Source organism: Ornithorhynchus anatinus, chromosome 8 (genome assembly GCF_004115215.2).
Source record: "Ornithorhynchus anatinus isolate Pmale09 chromosome 8, mOrnAna1.pri.v4, whole genome shotgun sequence".
NCBI classification, from domain to species: Eukaryota; Metazoa; Chordata; class Mammalia; order Monotremata; family Ornithorhynchidae; genus Ornithorhynchus; species Ornithorhynchus anatinus.
Window position 1 is genome coordinate 29,814,778 of NC_041735.1, and position 24,610 is coordinate 29,839,387.

Consider the following 24,610-nt stretch of genomic DNA (forward strand, 5'->3'; position numbering starts at 1 on the left):
TCCATTTTACAGATGAGGGAACTGAGGCAAAGAGAAGTTAAATTCATTCATTTATTGAACTCTTCCTGTGTGCAGAGCACTGTAGTAAGTGATTGGGAGAGTACAATACAAAAAATTGACACATTCCTGGTTCACAGTGAGCAGTCTAGAGGGGGAGGTAGACATTAATATAAATAAATCAATTAAGTGACTTGCCCAAGGTCACACAGCGGACAAGTGGCAGAGCTGAGATTAGAACCCAAGCTCTCCTGACTCCCAAATCTGGGCTCTGTCCATTAGGTAACACGCTGCTTCTTAAGGAGCGTTGTCCAACCTTCTCTGTATCTCTGAGATCTCAGGCATATGCAGTTTGTGAGCCCGTCACTGGGCAGGGATTGTCTCTATCTGTTGCTGAATTGTCCATTCCAAGCGCTTAGTACAGTGCTCTGCACACAGTAAACGATCCATAAATACGGTTGAATGAATGAAGTAGATCATAATATCAAATGGTAAAACAGGATCACAAACAATGAAGTTATGGAATGAAGTCATTCTCCTAACAACAAAGCTGGGCTCACCTCAAAAGAACTGTGCTCAGTGGGACACTTGAGGAGACTAAGCAAAATCAGGACTACCAAATAACTGCCAAATGGAGAACTGAAATTGGGAAATGGTAAGGCAAAAGAACAGAGGAAATGTTTTAAGGACATGGTAAAACACAGCGTTTGACAATGCAGAATCCCAGTTATAAACTGGAATTCAATTACCGGGGATAGACCAGCACGGCATAGTGCCATCAAGAAAGACATGGCTCATCTGAAGGAAAAGCTCTGTGATGGATGAGAGGCAAAGGGGCAAAAGAGAAAATTCCAGGGGGTGAAAGCATCAAACACGATGGCACAACAAGGGACAGCATTTTTGTGTGGCTAGATCAGCAGGTTTTTAAGTCAAGCGTTCAATCAGAGGTGAATTTTACTTCTAATATAAAGCACAACTGCATGTAATAAACAACAAACACACCCATATTCAAATTATAAGGCAGTATTGCTTCCTTAACTTAGGCATCTCAGATTCCTTTGAATGTTATCACAAGCCAAACCCAACATAGCATGACAGAAAACTCATAAACAAGATTCACAAATGCCCCAAATTTGGCCTCATCAAACATTGATGAAATCAATTTATCAAGCAACGGCATTTACTTTGCACTTATTATGTGTGGACATTGTACTGAGCGTTTCAAAGAGGCATGAACTCTCCTTGGAGATTCACTTAATATTACATGAGCTATCCTATCTGTGCAACGGATATTTATGGCTTTTTCGAATGCTCCGAATCATCCCCTTTCATCTCACTAAGCTTCAAAAATTCAAATTTGTTTTTTGATTATTCCAATATATTCCCTAGGGGTCTACTACAGTGTTCTCCTTTCAACGGGGCTCAATGAACACGGTTATCTGACTGATGTCCATTAGATGGTCAGCTCACCTCTGCCCAAATACTAGGTACGGTGCTCTGCCCTCATTGAGTACTCAACCTGCTGATGTGGGTAATATTATTATTATTTAAACACAGGTTTCCAGCCCTCGATGGGCTTACAATTAAATGGAAGAAAGTCACATCACAAAACATCACAACAGAAGCTATACCTGCAATCCTCCAGATAACATGGAAATGAGTCGCTTGTCATAAGCTGGGAAGCAGTGTGACCTACTGGAGAAAGCACAGGCTTGAAAGCCAGAGAACCTGGGTTCTAATTCTGGCTCCACCACTTGCTGGCTATGTGACCTTGGGCAAGTTGCTTTACTTAACTGTGACTCAGTTTCCTCTACGCAAATAATAACTATAACATTGGTATTTTTTAAGCGCTTACTATGTGCAGAGCACTGTTCTAAATGCTGGGGTAGATACAGGGTCATCAGGTTGTTCCACGTGAGGCTCACAGTCTTAATCCCCCTTTTCCAGATGAGGTCACTGAGGCGCAGAGAAGTGAAGTGACTTGCCCTCAGTCACACAGCTGCCAAATGGCAGAGCCGGGATTAGAACCCACGACCTCTGACTCCCCAGCCCAGGCTCTTTCCACTAAGCCACCCTCTTTCTCTGCCCTATCGCTTAGCATAGTGTTCAGCAGATAGTGTTGAAATATTATTATTATTTGACTTGATGGCACCCCATGCACCCCAAAGCAATCTTCCGGCAATCATTTTCATTTCCCCGATGATTACCAATAGTTTATTGCCAAACTCTTCCCTTGTTCAAACGGGTAATAAAATCATGACAGGATACAAAATATATTTTCATGATTGGCACTTGTTCAAAGGTTTAGCATTTTTAATATTATCCCATCCCTCAGTGTCTCCTGTATGGAAGAAACTACTGTTCTTTAAGGCCTGAAATGAGTATCAGTGATCATTTTTCACCTTCTGGAACAAGAAGCTGGTAGCAAATTTTCATGACAGACACCCACACTCAATGAGATTATAAATTAACTTCCTTTGCAGAAGACTCGCTACGAAGACTGAAAGTAAAATTTAGGACACTTCATTTTTAAGGCTTGGCTAATGGGCTAAAAAATGGATATCACTTCATAACATAAATTCTAATTCCATCTCTTCCCACTATAAACATTAGCACCATTATAAAGTTACAATGACGAAGTTTGTTGTAAAATGAAATGATGTGACTATAAAATTGGTTTTAATTTCCCAGAGTTTGATTCCTGTGGCTAAAAGTGAAACATCCCACATTATTAAGTTATAAATGTAAGCTATTAATTTAAGTACTCATGGAAGCTTACTGAGGAAAATGATCAATATTCAAATCTGTTCACCTCAAAATAATTCCAACTCATTTTCTATCACTCAGTGTTGCCTCAGAGCAGGCTTCCCTTTTCAAATGAGGGATTTTACTACCACCCACACTCATTCCTTGTGTATGTGTCCCCATTTGTATTTGTTCATAGTTTATTTATATACCTATCCGTACGCTTAGTTATTCGTTCCGCTCTTTCATCCTGTTTCCAGCTTTACCCTTGTTCTCCCTCCTGCTTTCATGCTCTGTAGAAAAAAAACAATCTGTCTTCCTCATCAGATTGGCCAACAGTCAGTCAGTCAATTGTATTTACTGAGTGCTTGCTGTGTGCAGAGCACTGTACTAGGCACTTGGGAGAGTACGATATAATAATATAAGCTCCTTAGGACAGGAAACATGTCTCAGTCCTGTTAAACGCCCTCATTCACTCGGTACAATGCCCAGCACTGAGTAGGAGCTCAAGAAAGAACTCTGCCTGATTGACTGGATTTTTGGGGGTGGGGTGATCAAAATAATCTCACAAAGAATCTATTCCGCAAACTGTGCCGTGCTAAACGGCCACCACAGACTTTGGAAATCCTTCCAAGTCCTGACAATTGTAAGAGCAACTAGACAGCTGCAAGGGCCAGAAACTGGGCAGTTGGCCAAATTTTTCCCCAAACAATAATAGTAGTTATAATTGTATTTATTGAGCACTTTGTTCTCACTGAGCACTGATCCATTTGGCTCTTCATTCATTCATTCGTTCAATAGTATTTACTGAGCGCTTACTATGTGTAGAGCACTCTATTAAGAGCTTGGAATGGACACTTTGGCAACAGATAGAGACCATCCCTACCCAACGACGGGCTCATAGTCAAATCTAATCTTCTATCCTCCTCATGATCTTAAGACCAGAAAAAGTTTTGAGAGGGGCATTAACCAAAGTACTTTGAACTTACTTGGCAGAGGAGGGGTTTTTACGGATTGTCGCTCAAGTAGCTGCTCCCTCTGCCCCTCCCTTGGCCGGCTCTGTTCCTCCTCTCCATCCTCTCCCGTGGACCTGGGCTGAATGCTCAGTGAGGCTTCCTTCAAGGTCATCAGACTTCTCTGAACTTCAGCCAGCAGAACGGCTTGCATTGCTTCCATTACCTGCCGTGGGACCAAAGACTTCCTAATCAACCAATCAATTGGTGAATCACATTTACTGAATTCCTACTTCACGCAGAACAGTGTATTAATCAATCGCTTGATCTGTTTAGTGAGCGCTTACTGTGGGCGGAGCAATATACCAAAAGCTCGGGAGAGTACAATATAACGGAGCTGGAAGACACGTTCCCTACCCACAAGGAGCTTACAGTCTAGAGGGGGAGACAGACATTAATGTAAATACATAAATTACAGATATGTACACAAACACAGTGGGGCTGTGGGTGGGGTCAATAAAGGGCCAAAATCCAAATGCAAGGACCACACGGAAGGAAGGGGGAGAAGTGGAAATGAGGGTTTAGTTGGGAAAGACCTCTTGGAGGTGATGTGGTTTTAGTAAGGCTTTGAGAGTGAGGGGTGTGATCATCTGAAGGTTATGAAGGGGAAGGGAGTCCCAGGCCAGAGGTGAAGGGTCGAGCATTTAGGAGGGTGCAATAGCATTAATAGACGTAGTCCCTGCCCTCGAGAACTCTACAGTCTAGCTGGGGGGAATAGACACCTAAAACAATTACAAGTAGGAAGAAGTACCAGAGTATATAAGGTACATTAGAACTACTGGGGATAGTAAGGACTTCAATATTTAGATGGCGAAGAAGGAATTAAGTGGCAATAGGGAGGATATAAGGAGGGAAACTCATAATTAAGCAGGGTAGGCCTCCTGGAGTAAGCGAGATTTCAGAAGGGCTTTGAAGATGTGGAGAGCAGTGGTCTGGAAGTGAAGGGGAAGAGAGTTCCAGGCAGAAGAGAGGGTGTGAACAAGGGGTCAGTGGCCAGAGAGAGATGAGAAAAAGCACAGGAGGAAGCTGGATTGAGAGGAATGAAGAGTGCGATCTGGAGTGTAAAGGGGAGAAAAGACTGGATAAGAAGGAGGGAGAGAGTTGGTAGAGTGCATTAAAGCCGATGGATAGGAGTTTCTCCTTGACACAGAGAGGAATGGGCGTCCACCGGAGGTTTTTGAGGAGTAGAGAGGTAGATGCAAAATGACATTTTAGAAAAAATGATCCCGGAAACAGAGTGAGTTATGAACTGGAGGTGGGAGGGACCGGAGCAAGAGCTCCAGGGCAAGTGCTTAGTACAATGCTTTGCACACAATAAATATGATTGAATGAATGAATGAATGAATGAATGAATGGAGATTAGTGAATAGGCCGATGCAATTGTCAAGCTGGGGTACGACGGGTGCCCAGGCTGGTCGATCAATTAGTTAATCAAGGAATGGAAGGAAGGAATGGACAGGAAGGGGTAGATCCTGGAGTGTTGAGGAGGAACACCGAAAGGATTTGGCAATGAACAATACAGGAGTTGAAAGAGAGGGAGGAGTCGATCCATTAGTCAATCAAGGAATGGACAATAATGCCAATGTTACAGGCTTGAGACAGGGAGGATGGTGGAGTGGTCAACTAGAATAGAGAATTTAAGAGGAGAAGAGGATTTGGGAGGGTACTAATCAATTTTGGACATATTGAATTTGAGGCACTGGTGGAATATCCATAGAGAGATGTCCAGAAGGCAGGAGGAAATGTGGGATTGCATAGAATGACTGAGGTCAGAACAAGGAAGGTAAAATGGGAGAGAAACATATTGAGGAAGTAATGAAGCTGAGGGAATGAAAGAGATCCACAAGGCAGTGTGTGTTAATGAAGAAGAAAAAGGGACTCAGATCAGTGATCTGAGCAATAACTCTATTTTGGGGGTGGAAAGAAGAAGAAGAGATGATGTGAGAGACAACCAGAAGGAGAACCAGAAAAGAATGCTCAGAAAAATGACATTCATTAGTGTTTCCAGGGGAAAGGAGTGGTATTGAAGACACATGAGGGGTTGAGGAGTTTTAGGATGGGGTAGTGACAGAGTAAGGTCCACGAGATATACAAGAATGACCTCTCTGGTGACCTGAGAGATACAACTTTTTCAGGGGAGAGAAAGGGAAGGAAATCAGATCTCAAAGGGTCAAGAAGGGAGCTGGAGGAGAAGGCAGTGAAGGGAGTAAAGTCAGAAAGGGCATGCCACCCATTCACAGTGTATGGGTAGGAATAGGGCACAGAGAAATCACTTTACAAAAACCACAATTACTACCAGCTATATTAATCAATTAAGCGATGGTATTCATTAAGCACTGACTGGGTGCAGAGCACCGTATTAAGGGCTTGGAAAGTACAATAAAATGGAGATGGTAGAAGTGATCCCTAACTACAAGTTACAGGCTACAGGGGGAGACAGACCATAAAATAAATTACAGCTAGGGGAAATGGTAGGGTACAAGGACACGTTCGTTGGAGCTGTGGAGCTGGAGTGAGTTTCAGAGTGCTAAGGAGTACACAGTCAAGTGAATAATCAGTGGTGAGGGGAAGGCGGGTGGGGAAATGAGAATTTAGTCTGGGAAGGCCTCTAGGAGACGTGATTTTAGGGGGGTTGTGAAGGTGGAGAGGGTGACGGGCTGTTGGATTTAACAGGAGGGAATTCCAAGCCCAAGGGAGGATGTGGGTTAAAGGAAGGACAGAGAGATGGATGAGATTGAGGTTTAGAGCATAGTTTTGTGAGAGAAGACTAGAGTGTGTGGATTGGGTTGCAGAAGACCAGCTGATTATCTTGTATCTACCCCAGTGCTGAGTATTGTGCTTGGCACATATTAAGCACTTACCAAATTTCATCATTATTATTATCAGCTGAATGTAGCAATGGGCAGCTGCTAGGGGAATGTAGCTTGAAGGGTTTTTTTTGTTTTGCTTGATTGTTTGACATCTACTCTCCGTAGACTTGCTTCCTGCTGTGGTGGATAGGTGGGCTAAGGCCCCAACTTTGGGTCTTTCTACTCATGGGCCTGGACTTCGTCTACTCGTCTCTACTGCCTTTCTCTCTGGTAATCCTCAGCCTGTGTTAAAATTCAGCTGGGTGAAAATCCCAACCTTAAGAGAAACTTTCATCTACATAATGTTGGTGTTTGTTAAGCGCTTACTATGTGCAGAGCACTGTATACCCTTAGAACAGGGTATACAGGGTAATCAGGTTGTCCCACATAAGGCTCACAGTCTTAATCCCCATTTTACAGATGAGGTAACTGAGGCCCAGATAAGTGAAGTGACTTGGAGAAGCAGCGTGGCTCAGTGGAAAGAGCATGGGCTTTGGAGTCAGGGCTCATGAGTTCGAATCCCAGCTCTGCCACTTGTCGGCTGTGTGACTGTGGGCAAGTCACTTAACCTCTCTGTGCCTCAGTTCCCTCATCTGTAAAATGGGGATTAAGACTGTGAGCCCCACGTGGGACAACCTGATTTCCCTATGTCTACCCCACCGCTTAGAACAGTGCTCGGCACATAGTAAGCGCTTAACAAATACAAAAAATACCAACTTGCCCAAAGTCACACAGCTGCCAAGTGGCAGAGCGGGGATTCGAACCCATGACCGCTGACTCCCAAGCCCGGGCTCTTTCCACTGCATCACGGTTGATCAAACAATCAACCAAGCGTATTTATTGAGTGGCTATGGTGTGCAGAGTGCTGGGCTGAGTGCTTGGTAGAGTTCAGGAGGGGTAAATTCCCACCCTCAGTGACCTCACAATCTTCTTGGGAACACAGGCACGAAAATATTTACAGATGTGGAGGAAAAGAATGGAAATATGGGTCAGTGCTTAAATAGTAGGGTCACTTTCTTCTCTTCAGATCATATCCCCACAACTGCCCCCTGTGAGTGCATAAACACTCATCGGGAGGCTTTGACTTGAAGACAAGATATTGAAATCGATTAGTCGACTGGTGATGGTACGAATCAGAGACACCTAAGAGGAAGATTTTTATGAGACCTAGGAAGGTAGACTGTGAGCCCATCGTTGGGCAGGGATTGTCTCTATCTGTTGCCGAATTGTCCATTCCAAATGCTTAGTACAGTGCTCTGCACACAGTAAGTGCTCAATAAATACAATTGAATGAATGAATGGTGTTTATTGAGCTTAACTATGTGCTTGGGAGAGTACAATACAACAGAATGAGCAGACGTTTCCTGCCCACAACGAATGTCTCCTGGAAGAAGAGGGATTTCAAGAATGTTATGAATCCAGGGAGGGCGGAGGCCTGACAGATTTGTAAGGGGGAGGTCTATTGGGCAGAGGAGAGGGCATGATCAAGGGCCTGGCAATGGAAGAGGTGGGAACTGGGGCACGGAGGAGGTGACCCCAGACCAGGCACCCCCCAACAGCTCCCAGTGGATGGTCAGGGCTGTACCTTCCCGTATGGATAAGTGATTTTTTTAAGAATACACTAGTGGCACAGACGGTGAGTCAGGCACTGCCATCTGTCCACTTATTGCACAAATGCACTGACTGCGTTCAGAGCACTGACCACACACTGCATTAATGCAGCAGTAGATTTCGGACTCCAGACATGATGGCATTAGCCAACCGGACCCAACTTCTTCGTCACACTTCTCTGTTGATCCAGTGCTCCTCTGGCCCTGTTCTGTCATCCCTTCAGTCCATATGGCTGTTGGCATTCCAGCTGCTTTATCGTTGAAAGTATGAATTCCACGAACAACCCCCAAAATCCAGCTCTCGGACATTATTCGAGGCACACTCCAGGTTTGGAGAAGGCAGAAAAGTAACCTTTAACCCATATGATCGTGAAAGGGATTCAGAAAACAAGAGGGCAGTATTCCCTTTCGGAGAAAGTTCACAGTTCTGTTTTTCCCACATCCGGGAAGAACAAGTTGCAATTCAATGGTACATGGATTTGTTGACTTAAAAAAATTTCATTTGCAGTTTTACAATGCCCATTACAAGAACCTTAACTATATCAACCCTAAGGGGGGGATATGACTGTGAAGGGCTGCTATGGGAGGGATTCCTATTAGAGAAACATTATGAAACAATCAAATAGACAAATTTCCATCCTAGGAGCCAATATAGTGAAATACTCCACTATTCTGTTTTGTGCAAGAAATCTATAATCTTTCATAATGAATTGTTCTCAGAAAGCAGCCTTGCTTGGGAGAGAGGCTTTCCAAAAACAAGTTCATAACAACAGCTAGCAAAAAGTGTAATACCTGATGAACTCTTCGATTGGGAAAAGGAGGGAACTGTTCTGTTAATTCTTTGGGACCCTGCCTCTCTCTCGGCCTCCATTTCCTCATAAAAGAAATGGGGATAGGACACCCATTGTCTCTTCTTTCATAGACTGTGAGACAGGGACTCTGCCCAATCTTCCTAGCTTGTACTGATTCCAGCACTTAAGCAGAGTGTTTAGCACATAGTGAGTGCTTACTTAACACCATCATTATCAGTACTGTTAGTATTGTTAGACTTTTGCTCCTTTCCAGCAATCACCACTGCTCCCACCTCAGAGCCACCAGTAGCCCTCTGTTTAACTGAAAGCATTTCAAGGAACATGGAAGCAAGTTAGTCGAGGCTCTGTTTCCATCCCACCTCCTCTTCCATCAGCTCGAGTCTGAGGGTCTCTATCATCTGATGTTTTCTGTCTTGTTTTTAATGTCGCCTTTCATTTCTTATATAACGGTGTTATTTTTATCATTTCAATCCTCCTTTGGGTGTCTGCTGCCTCTCCCTGCTCCCCCCACTCCCTTATTCTTAGATTGGGAGATTTGGATTGGCCAGCAGTCCTGACTAATTCAGCTCCTACATGCCCCAGGGCTTAGTCCACTGTTCTATACTCAATAAGTACTACTGAATCAGTGAGTGAATGAATGAATGAATGAATGAATGAATGAATGAATGAGAGTACAGATGAATAAATGAACAAACTAATGAATGAAACGACAAAGGGTGATTTTCGGTAACTGGCATACTGATATCTCAGATCCATTAGTAGGGAGAGCAGACATTGCCTTTGAATGCTACAGATGAAGTAACTGAGGCACAGAGGGATCAAATGACTCCATCACGGCGACATGGCAAACCAGTGGCAGAATCGAGATGAGAATCTGGGTCTTTTCCTAATAGGCCCCAACCATTTTCTGGGAAGGCAAGCTAAGGCCCTAGCCGGCGGTCATGACTCCCACGAAAACAAACGGTGTCCTACCTGCACAGACTGGTCCCTCCAGCAGGAAATGAGCTTCACCAAGGAAACATTTTCAGTATCAGGCACACAGTCTCCGTGCTTACCTAGGAACACACCAAACATAATCTCTGTCTCTTTCCTCCAGTGGGATCAATTTAGAGCCAAGGGATTTCTCTTTTTAGGAAGTAGTCTACACCTACTGAAGATCCAAGTGGTCAAATCTGGTTGCATTGTGATTCCCGATTCCCCTACTTGGCAACCTTATCATATCTATCTCACTACTTAGTTTGCAAGCTCCTTTTTGGGAAGGGATGTGCCTTGAGCTTCTGTCATAGTGGTTGGAGTAGAAATAATAGTAAGTAGTAATAATAGTAATAATAATAATAATAATAAAGTAATAGTAAGAGTAGAAACGACAGCAACAGAAATTACTGAGTACCAACTTGGAGTGGGTCACTCTACTAGGCACCCGCGAAGTACAGTATAAAAAGATGGCACGCTCCCTGCCCCTTAGGAGCCCACGCTCAAATGGGAGAGAAACAAAAATACTTACAACTAGAGAATTCCAAAATCAACATTTCAAGCAGAAATAGAGATGAGTGCAAGGAGGGTGTAAAATCAATTCAAAGTGCTAGAGTTGTTCAGTTTTTTCAACTCGGTAGTACTCTATTATCACTAATACTATATTAAATGATCTATTCTCCAATGGTGGAGACACAATGGAGAAACCTAACGGAGTCCCCAGAGGCAGCTTTGATCTCCTTGTCCACCACAGCGCTCCTAGTTGACCCCATCCTGTCCTGCCAAGTGGGTGAGGAAGGACAGTGTGGTCAAACTGCCATAAAATAGGCAGCCGGGGTGGGGTAGGATTGAACAGAGTGAGCAATCAATCAATCGGTAGCTTCCCCACAGATTCCTGGTGTAAGGCCTGGTTGTCGCTCCCGATGATGTGCTTTCTTAATTGACTGGGAAAGTGTGAACTTAGGGCCTGGTCAAGTTGGGGGCAGTGCAGCTCCCACAGACACATTATCTGAGTCGAAAAGATTGATGCCTGGACTCAAATAGGGCTCTGGTTCTTATTGAGTGCTTACTTTGTGCAAAGAGATTGGGAGAGTGCAACAGAATTAGCAGACATGGTCGCGGCTCATAACGAACTTACAGCCTAGAGGGGGAGACGGACACGCACTCATCCTGATCCTAGACTTCCACTCTGGTGCTGAGGATCAGCTTGACTGCTGCTTTACTGCAGAAGATTTGCTGGGGATTAGAGGGCGGGTAGCCATGATAAGTCGATTTGGACCCCAAATAAGAAGACAATCTGGTGTGGAATCAAGTGATCTCTTGGCTCGGTTATCCCTTTGCTGGAATTTAGGTATCACTGCTATTCGGCGGCACAGAGAAGTACCTCTGCTGCCAAGGCTCTTCCTGCTTTCATGGGCCTATATGTAGTTATCTCTCATAACCTAAGATCATAGCCGAGGTTGGGAGTGGGGTGAGAAGTCAGATGGAAGATCGATACCTGCTCCAGCATCGTTTACAAATAAGGGCAGATTCTGGTGGTGTTGGAAGGTTTGTCCCACATTTTTCTCTCTCTTTCTTTTCATTGCTGCCCCCGTCCATCAGTGTTTTCATGAAAACTTTGCTCTCTCCCTCAATTTCTGCAGTCTGTCTCCTGCAGTGAGGCTGGGATGCACTGATGGAGACTTGTTACCATTCTTCCACTCCAAGCCTACATCTCTCCAGCTGGGCTTGATGGTCTAAAACAGGATCCCGTTTCAGATATTGCTCCTAAATCCTGCTTGTGTCCCCTCCTCTCCTTAGTGAAGGAATCTAGACTGTAACTCCAACTGCAATCGGCACGTTTATAAAAATGATTCTTTTATTGTTTTGTCAATGAATTAAGGCATTTTTTGAGCTGCCTTGGTGTGAAGCATGGAATAAAGAAGGGTGAGGAAGTGAGGATGGGAGCGGTAGACAGGTGTACTGAAGAAATGAAAGAAACTAATTGAGTCACTGGTTTACTAAAACAGAGTATCCCAAAATTGGCATCGCAATGGACCCAACTTCTCATTCACTGAACAGCCAGAGGCTTCCAAGAAGAGCCTATGAAGGGAAAGCTTATTCCACCATGTGACTGTGTGTCAAATGTCGACGGACTCAGGCTTCCCGTTGGGATGGTTTCCCGGGAAAACAAAAGAGTCTACATTGATTCCTATATTGAGTGCAAAAGATGCAGCCAATATATATCCCCTCTTCCCCCATCATAACTTCTCCAGGTAAAGCAACTGGAAAGACAGGATTTTCAAAGGAGGGCCAAGGGGCATTTTGATGCTTCATGGCCAAATCCCATAGCTAGTCTAGAGCTCACAAACACTTTGCTTCTCCTCAGATACCCAGTACAAGGCTTGGTTGTCGCTCCCAATCATTGCTTTCTTCATTGACTGGGAAAATGTGAATTTAGGGCCTGGTCAAGGTGGGGGCAGTGAAGCTCCCACAAACATATTATCTGCCTGGAACGGACTGATGAATGGACTCAAATAGGGCTCTGGTTCTCATTTCAACAGTAGGCAGAACAAGGGCGACCTAAAAAAACGATGGAACGTGGCTTTTGAAACAGGTTAAGCTCCTGTAGGATGATCCATGCCAATCCACAGACAATCAGGCTTACGGGGGGTATTTTCAGACTCACTGTTTGGTATGTTCCCATAGAAACTTGTTTTCTTCAACCCCTCGTTGCTGATACTTTTCCCCTTGCTCCGCACAGATTCCATTTTCTGAGAACTGTTGAAAAAAGAAGATACCATTAAGTGTACAAGGCAAAAGCACTCAAAACAAGCTGAGTTCGGTTCTGCCGTAATATGTGCTTTCATCAAGGATTTTGAGCAGTGTGGCCTAGTGGATAGAGGACAGGCCTGGGAGTCAGAAGGACCTCGGTTCTAATCTCCGCTCTGCCACTCGTCTGCTGTGCGTGACGTTGGGCAAGTCACTTCTCTTCTCTGTGCCTCAGTTACCTCACCTGTAAAACGGGGATTAAAACAGTGAGCCCCATGTGGGATGTGGATTGTGTTCAACCTGATTAGCTTGTGCTCAGAACAATGTCTGGCACATAGTAAGCACTTAACAAATACCATAAATAAAGAAAAAGGAATCAGGGAACATTTTCAAACACTGTCATACTACCTGATTATAATATGACTGCATTGTCCGAACAATAAGAAGAAGAAGAATGATAAGAATATTAGTAATGGAATTTCCTAAGAGCTCGTTTATGTGCCAAGTGAGCACTGCAGTAGAGCCAGGATAACCCAGTCAGGTACATTCCCTGTCCCACATGGGGCTCACGGTCCCAATTAGGAGCGAGAACAGGTATTGAACCCCCATTTTACAGTTGAGATAACTGAGGTGCAGAGACATTCGCTGACTTGCTCAAGGCCCCACAGCAGATGGTTCTATCCTTACACATGGAGGGGAGAGGGGAAAAGGCTGCATTCTAGAGAGTGAGTTTTCCTTAGCGAGGTGTTTTTCATGCACTGAGCACCCATGGTTTGAAGAGAAAGAAATGCACTCCCTTCCAGGAAAGATGAAGCTGAAATGCCCTGTTTTAACATGAAATCATCTACGGGTCTGCCTGAGTGGATGCTTCTTCTCCCAGCCAAATCCCCCATTTCAGAGACTGTAATCTCAACTCCCTGCAGGAAGCAGCCTGACTCGGGCCCGGTCACCCAGTCACAGCCCCCAGACCCGACCTGGACCTAAACTTTCTACCAAGTTCCATAGTGGACATGACTGTGGGGCCATCACTGGTCCCCTTCCAGCCTTCTCCCAACTCTGGAAGCCCACTCTGGGACCTCTGCTAGGAAGGAACATTCTGCTAAAAGTGTAGCAGAAGAGACACAAAAACACACACACAAACACACACAAACTGTCTTGACCCCCTTGATCCCAGGCGACATCCCCAAGTTCTGGCTTCCCAATGGGAAGAATTCCATTCTCCTCAAACCTGCTCAAGCACTGAGAGGAGAAAAAGACCCGATTTCATTTAATTAGTTAATTACGTTATCTATTAGGCCCTCTCCATATGCCAAATACTGTTAATTGGAAGCAAAAGAAACAGACCAGTCAGTCCCCGTCCCATTGAAGAAGCAGTTTGGAGATAGTGGAAAGAGCATGGAACTGGGAGTCAGAGGACCTGCATTCTAATCCTGACTCTGCCAAATGCCTGCTGGGTGACCTTGGACAAGTCGCTTGATTTTTTTGTGCCTCCATTCCCTCATCTGTAGCATGGGAATTAAGACTGTGAGCCCCAAATTGGACAGGAACTGCATCCAACCTCATTAGCTTGTATCTACCTCATTGCTTAATATAGTGCCTGGCTGATAGTAAGTGCTTAATAAATACTATAACAAACACACAATATAATATAATTCATTATATTAATAAATATAATTAATGAACGGATTGATTGATCATCTTTTACCTGTCCTGGAGCTTAGTATTGGGTCTGACACATAGAAAGCACTTATCAAAATATAACAATGATTGTGATTTGGACCTCACTATCTACAAGACAGAGAAAGCAAATACCTCATCCCCATTTTACCGATGAGGAGAGTGCAGCGTAGAGAGGTAAGAGAATTGCCAAAGATGATCTGATTGAGTATGGTCGAGTTCTTCCCCACTCCCAGTCCAGCACACAGTGTTAGAATAATAATAAGCAGCGTGGCTCAGTGGAAAGAGCACGGGCTTTGGAGTCAGAGTTCATGGGTTCGAATCCCGGCTCGGCCACTTGTCAGCAGTGTGACTTTGGGCAAGTCACTTAACTTCTCTGTGCCTCAGTTACCTCATCTGTAAAATGGGGATTAAGACTGTGAGCCCCATGTGGGACAACCTGATTCCCCTGTGTCTACCCCAGCGCTTAGAACAGTGCTCGGCACGTAGTAAGCACTTAACAAATACCAACATTATTATTATTATTATAATGGCATTTGTTAAGTGCTTACTATGTGTCAGAAACTGTACTAAGCTCTGGGGTGGATACAAGCAAATCATGAAGGCATTTTCATGACCAGCAGTTGAGCCTCTGTGGCTTTACTGCCCCATCCCGACACACCCGACACTTCTGTCACCCTTGAAGACAATCCCGAAATCACCATGTGGCCTAGTAGGTGGAGTATGGGCCTGGGAGTCGAAAGTACATGAGTTCTAATCCTCCGCTTATCTGCTGTGTAACCTTGGGAAAGTCACTTTTCTTTAGAGAAGCACCATGGCAGAGTGGATAGAGCACAGGCCTGGGACGCAGAAAGTCGCATGTTCTAAACCCAGCTCCGCCATTTGTCTGTTGTGTGACCTTGGGCAAGTCATTTCACTTCTCTGTGCCTCGGTTCCCTCATCTGTAAAATGGGAAAGGAGACTGTGAGCCCATGTGGGACGGGGACTGTGTCCAACCCAATTTGCTTGTATCCACCCCAACACTTAGTGCAGTCACTGGCACATAGTAAGCACTTAACAAATACCACAATTATTATTATTATTATTCTTTGGGCCTCAGTTACCTCAACTGTAAAGTGATGGTATTTAATTGTATCAACAAATACCATTAGAAAAACTTGAATGTTTAGAACATATATAGTTCTAAAATATTACTGAATCTCCTGAACTTCTCAACCCCTTCACAAAAATGTAATAAAGGGTAGCAAAATCATAATCAATAGTCAGAAACGGATTTCAGTTCCTGCATGTTTACCTAGCAAGGGGATCCATAGCAATAAACAGAGGGACAATCAAAACTAAAGTAATTACTATCAGCGAAATGTTTAAAGTAGCACAGCACTGCTTAAAGCAGATGAAAGGAAGGAACAGAGAGAGATGGAGGTATACAGAGATGGAGAGAGAAAGAAAAAGAGGGAAAGAGAGGACTGAAGAGAGGAAGAGAGAAAGAGGAAGGCAGAGAAAGAAAGAACGTCATGAAGCAAAGAAAGAAAGCACGCAATTTTAGTGTCTTTGGGGTATATCTACAAAAATAAAGGAAAAAGTGACTCTTAAGAATTTCTCACCTGGCAAGTCTATCAGTCAATTCTCCGGGCACGTGCACTATCTCATGAACGAAAAACACGCGGCTCAGTAAATAGAATATAGCATCTGGTGCTGGGGATGATTCCTGGCTGTTTTCCAGAAGTGCTGGGGCTCTGGACTGTCGGGGGAGAGCAGCGGTGTACTTGTTCGACAAGTCGAGCACTTTTCTGGAAAACAGATTGAACGCCGAATGCTCTTCTGACTGACTCCTGTTGCGGCCTGGGAGCTGCAAAGAGAGGTGATCATCTCTGGACACGAGCCCAAATGACACGGGCCCCTGAAGTCTTCGGAGATTTAGGTGGCGGACGCAAAGACGATCTAGTTCCCTGTCCACTCCCCATGGCAAGAGGCATGACAGGAGGAGTTTAGCCGTGTCCAGCGTCAGGTTCTCATCGATTTTCTTTGACGGCTTGAGATGGGCTTTTTTGGAGTTCTTCGCTTTCTTCTGCCTTTTCAGACCATCGTTTTCTTCCAGGACTTGGAGGGGAAGGTCCTCTCTCGGACCGTGGCCCCCACACCCGGTTCTGCCTGGCTTCTCGATGGGTGGTGGAGAGTCTGCCGCCTTGCTTCTCCTTAACGTCAGCGTCCTTTTCTCTCCCATGCTCTTGGCTCTTCTGAGGAAGTCGCTGCCGTGGAGGGAGTTAGAGCTTGGCAGGCTGTTGAGGCGCGGTGATGCTGGGAGTTCCGCCAGGTTTTCCAGATCAAACAGAAGGATGTGGAAGCTGATGTTGCTCCATTTCATCTTCATGGGTAACACACTGAACGGGCCTTGGAAAGAGTCAGGAACAGGGCCCTAAAGGGGAAAATAAGAAAGGCGTGCATTATCAACCCCAGTCACCTCACCCTCCACCACCAGGTCCTTGACTGCTTGTAGAATATCCCTAATATATCCCCTATCTGCCCTCCCCTCTGTGTCAACTATGAACTTCCTTGTGTACCCCTTAAGCCCAACAGTTCTTATGCAAATATTCCTATGCTCTAGTATTTCCTCTATTTCTAATTTACTTTGAATAATTCCCCCTATAGACTATACATTTCTTGAGGGTAGGGATTGAATCTACCAACTCTGTATAAGTTTACCTTGTTACATTCAAGAGGTCTGTACATCTGACCATTTAGGTCTGAATAAGACCGTCAAACAATACTTTTTAATCCTGATGTTTTGCTTTACTTTCAAGAGGTGGAAGGGTGTTTAAGCTTTGAATAGCCATGTGAATGAATATTTAAGAAAATACTTTCCATTTCCCCTCCCTCTCCATCGCCTCAACACATCCCAAAGCCACCCCATCCTATCAATCTTCTACAGTTTTACTCAGTGTGTTCCAAGAGTTTACCATCAACTATACTGTAAACCTTAGACAATGGACAGAGATCAGTTCTTACTAGACAATGAGAGAGAAATGGACTTCAGTTCAACTTTCAACACCTCCCACGAATTTGGACAAAGAACTCAATTAGGAGAATTTAAATTACTGGTAGAAGAAATGAATCGTCTTGTTTCATCTCCTTGAATGATCAGAATTTGAAAGATTCTGAGCCCTGGAACATAGTGGCAGAAGCCAAGGCAGAAGGAAGATGGGTGGTTTAAATAAAGTGATCAAACATAAAGGTAACTGCTGCTATATGTGAAGGAGCACTCTCAGCTCCCACAACTATTTGAGATAGTTTCCCAGACTTGCTCAACCTTGGTCCTCCAAAAGATCTGAGAACTGCCGATCAATGCAGAAAAGATACAAAATGGTAGCTTTCTGGTCTATTAGATCTTTGCAGCCTGTCCCCAGTCCCACCTAAATTCCCTCCTCTCTTTTCTTCCCCAAATTCAAAATATAAAGTGGGTGCCTCTGGCCATATGTTCTGGGCCAGGGGCAGACCCCTGTAAACTAGATTTCCCCATCAAACTTGACACACTGCTTAGGGAAGCCGCCTGGGTCCGGCTGTGGAAATGGATGATGCAAGAACCAAGGGGGATCTCTGGCAGTGGAGGTGATGAGCGACAATACAAGTAAATCCCTCTCTGCCCCATGCACTGTGTCACAGCTGCAGCCTAAAAGGAGCCCTGGAAGAACCTGAACCAACATCTCTGGGCTGTAGGCACAAAGTCAATCTTATTTACTGAGCACTTCCAGAGGACTTTACTAAGCTCTTGGAAGAGTAGAATAAAGCAGACACTTTCCCTGCCCACAGCGAGCTCACATTCTAGAGGGGGAGACAGACATTAATATAAATAAGAACATTACAGATATGAACGTAAGAGTTGTGCTGTGGGAGGGGGGATGAATAAAGGGGGCAAGTCTGGGTGACACAGAAGGGAGTGGGAGAAGAGGAAATGAGGGTTTAGTCAGGGAACGCCTCTTGGAAGAGATAATAATACTGTTGGTATTTGTTAAGCGCTTACTATGTGCAAAGCACTGTTCTAAGCACTGGGGTAGACACAGGGTAATCAGGTTGTCCCACATGAGGCTTACAGTTAATCCCCATTTTACAGATGAAGTAACTGAGGCACCGAGAAGTTAAGTGACTTGCCCACAGTCACACAGCTGTGAAGTGGCAGAGCCGAGATTCGAACCTATGACCTCTGACTCCCAAGGCCAGGCTCTTTCCACTTAGCCACGCTGCTTTCAATAAGGCTTTGAATGGGGGGAGAGTCATTGTCGGCTATGAGAAGGCACAAAGGATTTCTTATACCAAGGACTTGCTAAGTGAAGAAATTTTCCACATATATAGAAAGGTAAAATGCCTGGAAGTAGGTCTATTGAAGCTTGCTCGCTTTCAACATGATTCATAAAAGCGAAGAAGCAATGCTCTCCTTCTCTAGGTCCACGGTTCTCTTTCTCTCAGGGTTGGTCTCCAAACTTTATTCTTTGAAGGCCAAATTGAGCCCAACTTTCTTTAGCCATATAATAGCTAAGCACATGTAGAGCCAGAAAAAGAACAAATTTGGCCCGGAGAGAAGCGGGAAGTTCAACAAATGAAAATACCAATCAAGGCAGCAGTCCATCCTTAAATTGTTTTTCCTGAGATCGAGTTCCTGGAAACGATGGTTCTGGGAGCTCTTTAGTCCCTGTCCCTGAGTTCTGCTGGTGATCTGGAGGAATGGGTTACCTAGATGTTGGTTGGCAAGCCCCTGGAAATTCCACCTATTGGCCAGGGACTTGGGAATTTCCCTAGCTGGTTGGGCGGAGCAATCCCAATTGAGTCTTCCTGGCTTTCGAAATTCAATATCCATCTGAAAAGCATTGGAGGTATCGGGCCAAGCATCAGTCAGTTAAATCTGTCAAGGCATTGCCCCTGATCCCAAGCTAATTCGGGCGATGCCTTTCTTTCCCGGGCATCCAGCAATGCGGCCTTGTGCACACAATTCTGAAGAAACACCTGAAACCACCATAGAACTTTTCAGATGTCTGATTCTACGAAGATCTGCCTAGGTTGTTCTGCTCAGACAGTGGAACTGCTGTGCTTAAGAGAAGCAGCGTGGTTCAGTGGAAAGAGCCCAGGCTTGGGAGTCAGAGGTCATGGGTTCGAATCCTGACTCTGCCACACTTAACTTCTCTGTGCCTCAGTTACCTCATCGGTGAAATGGGGATTAACTGTGACCCTCACGTGGGACAACCTGATTACCCTGTATCTACCCCAGTGCTTAGAACAGTGCTCTTCACATAGTAAGCACTTAACAAATACCAACTTTATTATCCAGTGAGAAGAGGAAGAACAGAGTAGAGGCATGCGAAAGGGAATTTTAAGACCTAAGTCCGATTTCTATGGCTAACCAAGGGGATCGCTCCAACCCAACCCCCACCTTAGTACTTGGGTAGTTTTCCAATCTCAACACCTATGTACGCATGTTATTTTTATTTATTTGCACATTGATTTGCACATTCAATTACTGACTCAGGTACTTCATCCAAACTGCTACTAATCTGATCCAAGCACTTATCATATCCCCATTCACTCTCCTGCTACTTGTATCTCCCCACTTTAGTCCCAAATACGTTCTGCTGCCCAGATCACTGTTCTAAAAGAAAAAAAGCTCAGTCCAGGTCTTCCCTCTCCTTAAAAATCTCCAGTGACTGTCCAACCACTTCCACGTCAAACAGAAACTATGTACTATCAACTTTAAGGCACCCAACCAGCTCTCCTCCTCTTACCTTACCTCGCTGATTTCCTACTCCAACCCAGCCCAAACACTTCACTCTTCTAATGCCAATCTACTCGCTCTAACTCAATTTTATCTATCACATTATTGGCTCCTCCCTCTGGCCTGGTTCTCACTCCCCTTTCATATTAGTCAAACCACCACTCTCTCCACCTTCAGAACCCTACTAAAATTGTCTTTCCACCTAGGGGCCATGGATGATGGTCAGAGAAAGAAGAAAGGAGGGGGGCAAGTATCAGATAGAGAAGCAGCATGGCTCAGTGGAAAGAGCCCGGGCTTGGGAGTCAGAGGTCGTGGGTTCAAATCCCGGATCAGCCACTGTCAGCTGTGTGACTTTGGACTTCTCTGTGCCTCAGTTACCCTATCTGTAAAATGGGGATTAAGACTGTGAGCCCCATGTGGGACAACATCATCACCTCATATCCTCCCCAGCACTTAGAACAGTGCTTTGCACATAGTAAGAGCTTAACAAATGCCATAATAATAATAATTATTATTATAAGGTGCAAAGGGAAGGGGTCAGAGGCACACTCACTTTCCAATGGCTTCTTGCCAGTGCTTTCAAACATGCTCACACATCCCCATCCTAAAAAAAATTTGATCCTACTGCTCCCTCTAGTTAGAAGCAGCATGGCACAGCGCATAGAGTCTGGAGGCAGAAGGTCGTGAGCTCTGTCACTAATCCTGGCTCTGCCACTAGTCTGCTGTGTGACCTTGGGCAACTCACTTCACTTCTCTGGGTCTCAGTTCCCTCATCTGGAAAATGGAGATTGAGACTGGGAACCCCACGTGGGCCAGGGACCCCAGCGCTTAGAACAGTGCATGGAACATAGTAAATGCTCAACAAATACCATAATTATTATTATCTCCCTCTTACCATTTATCTCCAAATCCTTTCTTCCAATTCTCTCCTTGACCCCCTCTAATCTGGATTCCACCCCCTTTATGCCATGGAAACTGTTCTACTTAGTCAGTAATTACCTTCTACTTGCCAAATCCAACAGTCTCTACTCCATCTTAATCCTCCTCGACCTCTCAACTATTTCTGATGATGTAGACCACACCTTTCTCCTTGAAACGTTATCTAAAATGATCGATTGATTGATTGTGGGTGAATGGGGAGGGGAGAGAAGGAATTAGTCAGCGAAGATTGAAGTAAGGATTTTATCTCAATGTTACACTTCAGTATTTGAGCCTCCATCCATCCCCTAGTATCTCCTAGCCTTAAGTTAAATTTAGTTACTGTGCTGCCTAACATTCACTTTTATTAAAACCTCAGATGCAGTTGAATGTCATTCGATTTTTAATAACAGTGCTTTTTTAAATAACAATAAGAGCATTATATGCCGAAGTGCCAGGTAATCCTACCGCCCTGCCAATGTGAAGCACAAGAAATGAAGTTGAAAAGGCTTGAATATAATTTTAATTGCATCTTGATGCACAATTCCACAAAGAAATTAATTAATTGCAATATAAATCATTTTGAGGTTAAAAAATTGAATAGCTTCTAAAAGCAAACATCTGAATAAATCTTTCAAATGTATACCCACCTTTAATCGATTGTGAAGTTTTTGAAAAATAAACTTTCCTGTTTTTGCAAACATTTTGAACTATTACAACCAGGCTAGCCATTAAACTTATGGACAGATTTTCCTTAGCTCAGGAGCGACTCATTTTTTTTCTCCAACAATGATATTTTGTGTTAGAATAGAAGTTCTGGTGAGACCAGAAATATGCAAGGGGGAAAAAGCCTCCTGTCCTCTAGTTTACATGGCAGCATGGGCTAAGTGGGTCTGTTAAACAGGGGTTCCAGCTTCTATTCCCTGGCCCTTCCACTGGCCAACTGTGTGACCTTGGGAAAGTCCCTTGACTTCGATGTGCCTTGGTTTTTTCAACTGTGAAATGGGAATTCAATGCCTGTACCCCTTCCTCCCCGTCTCGGCGTAGCACCCGGAGAGTTTCTGGTACTCTAACAGTCGCGGCTACAGGAGGGAGAGTCAAGCAGAGGCCTAACCATTCCATTCTTAGCTTGGGCAGTGGCTAGTGAGTGGAAAGCAATCTGCTATAAGTCAGAACTCACTCAATGCTGGGCAGCAGCGGTATGGGAAAGAATTGAGGGCAGAAACTTAAGTTTACTGAACGGAATATTCTCACTTCTGTATTTTTTGCCAAGCAGACGCTTCGGATACACTACAGGAACGATTGCAGATGGAGAGCGGGGCGTTCTTGGAGAGATGTGTCCATGATGTCGCTATGGGTCGGAAACGACTCGACGGGATAAGGCAGGACAAGACCCCTTCCTTCATAGTCTGTTAGCCCCACATGGGAAAGGGACTGTCCCCTACCTGTTTACCTTGTATCTACCCCAGTACTTAGTACAGTATTTGACACTCAGTAAGCACTTAACAAATACCACAGTTATTATTAGGCAAGAAGGCTGGTCAGGAGTGAATGATTAAAAAAATCCGTGGCCTTGGACAGGGAACAATGGACCCCTTTGCAATAGAGAAAATTCTGCTTTTTCATTGCATTAGCCCTTGCTGACTTAAGGTGGTCGTGTGTAGAGTTGTCTTTCAGGTTGAAGGTAAGTTGCCGATGACGGGATTATTTCACTGTGCCCATGAAAATACAGTCGGACACCTCTCCTGGCCCCTTGCCAATCAGGTGAACTCTGGCCTGAAGACAGTTTACGCTCCTCCAGGGCAGCTTTTTCATATTCTAATATTTCATATCCTCCCAAATAGTGTGGTGCTTTGAACAGAGTAGGAGCTCAATAAATACCACTGAAAGATTACATCTTTCTGGGGCTTCCACTTATCCATCCTCTTGGTGACTCCACCTGGAAGTGGGCTCCGTCAGGAAAATTAGGGGGAAGAGCAGTCTGCTTTCCATTCCCTCCGCTTCCTCCTGGGCTCCTGATGAGGCAGGGAATGGTCGTGATGGATTTTCCCCCATTAGCAATGGGGAATCAACACTCTACGTGACTTGCAGAGCATGGGAGGAGGAGTTCCCCGGCTGGCAGGAGAGGGGGAAATTACCTCAGGAGTCATTTGGTGAAGAGATTTTCTCCTTCTAGCTTCTGAATCAGCCTCTGGATTGCAGGACGGTGAGGCTCTGTCCGCAACCCACCCCAGGCAGCCACCCAAAATGGAAGATGTATATCTAATGCCATTGCTTAGGGCCAGAGGGCCTGTCCCTACCCACACCCCATCCTTCTCACCTCAATACCAATAAGGATGGCAACAAGATCCTCTGCCCATTTGCCACTATAAGGATGACAACAAGATCCTCTGCCCATTTGCCACTAAATGTACATATTTATCATTCTATTTATTTTATGAATGATGTGTATATATATCTATAATTCCATTTATTTATATTGAGCCTACTGATGCCCATCTACTTATTTTGTTTTGTTGTCTGTCTCCCCCCTTCTAGACTGTGAGCTTGTTGTTGGGTAGGGATTGTTACCGATTTGTACATTCCAAGCACTTAGTACAGTGCTCTGCACATAGTAAGTGCTCAATAAATACTATTGAATGAATGAATGATTGTCTCTATCTTTCGCCCAATTCTACTTTCCAAGCGATTAGTACAGGCTCCGCACACTGTAAGCGCTCAGTAAATACGGCTGAATGAATGAATGAACTGAGGCAAGTCTCTTTTGGGCCTGGAGACCCTGGCCTCCATGGCGCCCAGTTGCTGTGCTTGCGGTCCACCGAATTGACAAGCTTTCATAATGCCTCCACATATAAGTGCCCAAGCATAGACCGGAAAAAGCTATGTACTTTCTGTCTTACGTTTTATCGTCCACATGAGTAGCTGGTGCTGAAAGAGAAGGTGGATCCAGTATTTGACTCCCACTGAATTTGATTCTATTCTAGTTGCAGAAAAGAGCATTCGTGCCTCGGTCGGAGGGAGTATATCTTGTCCCTACACATTGGGAATAATGTAATAGTAGCATTGAGGGTGTTTATTTAGCTCTTTCTTGATATGAAACACTGGTTTAGACACCTGAACAGATTAGACACAGTTCCTACCCCACATGGGGCTCAAAATAGGGGAGGAAGGGAGAGTAAGGTATTTCATTCTTATTTTACAGATGTGGAAATTGAAATCTGGAGAGGTTAAACGACTTGCCCAAGGTCACACAGCAGGCAAGTGGCAGAGACTTTATCCATTTCCCTCCTTTATATTTATGTAGTTGCTTCCCCAGTATTTTATACCAGAAATAGTCACCTCTAAGTTTTTTTAGCACTTCCGGTTTTTTTTTCCAAAGCACTTCTCTTTTAGCTGCTCCATCCTAATCCTCCTCAACCTCTCAAGTCTTCTGATGCTGTAGACCACATCTTTCTCCTTGAAACATGATTGATTGATTGATTGAGGGTGAATGGGGAGGAAGATGAGG

At 44.5% G+C, this 24,610-nt stretch overlaps 1 protein-coding gene across 1 annotated transcript in view; it reads right to left on the reverse strand.

The window, feature by feature from the left end:
* WDR72 (WD repeat domain 72) overlaps window positions 1-24,610 on the reverse strand; it is a 192,077-nt gene that overhangs the window by 69,297 nt on the left and 98,170 nt on the right. The window contains exons 12-15 of the mRNA XM_029070137.2: window positions 16,031-16,842; window positions 12,667-12,758; window positions 9,999-10,081; window positions 3,732-3,921 (exon numbers count right to left, since the gene is read on the reverse strand). Coding sequence (XP_028925970.2) covers window positions 3,732-3,921; window positions 9,999-10,081; window positions 12,667-12,758; window positions 16,031-16,842 — 1,177 coding nt within the window. The remainder of the gene's footprint in view (window positions 1-3,731; window positions 3,922-9,998; window positions 10,082-12,666; window positions 12,759-16,030; window positions 16,843-24,610) is intronic.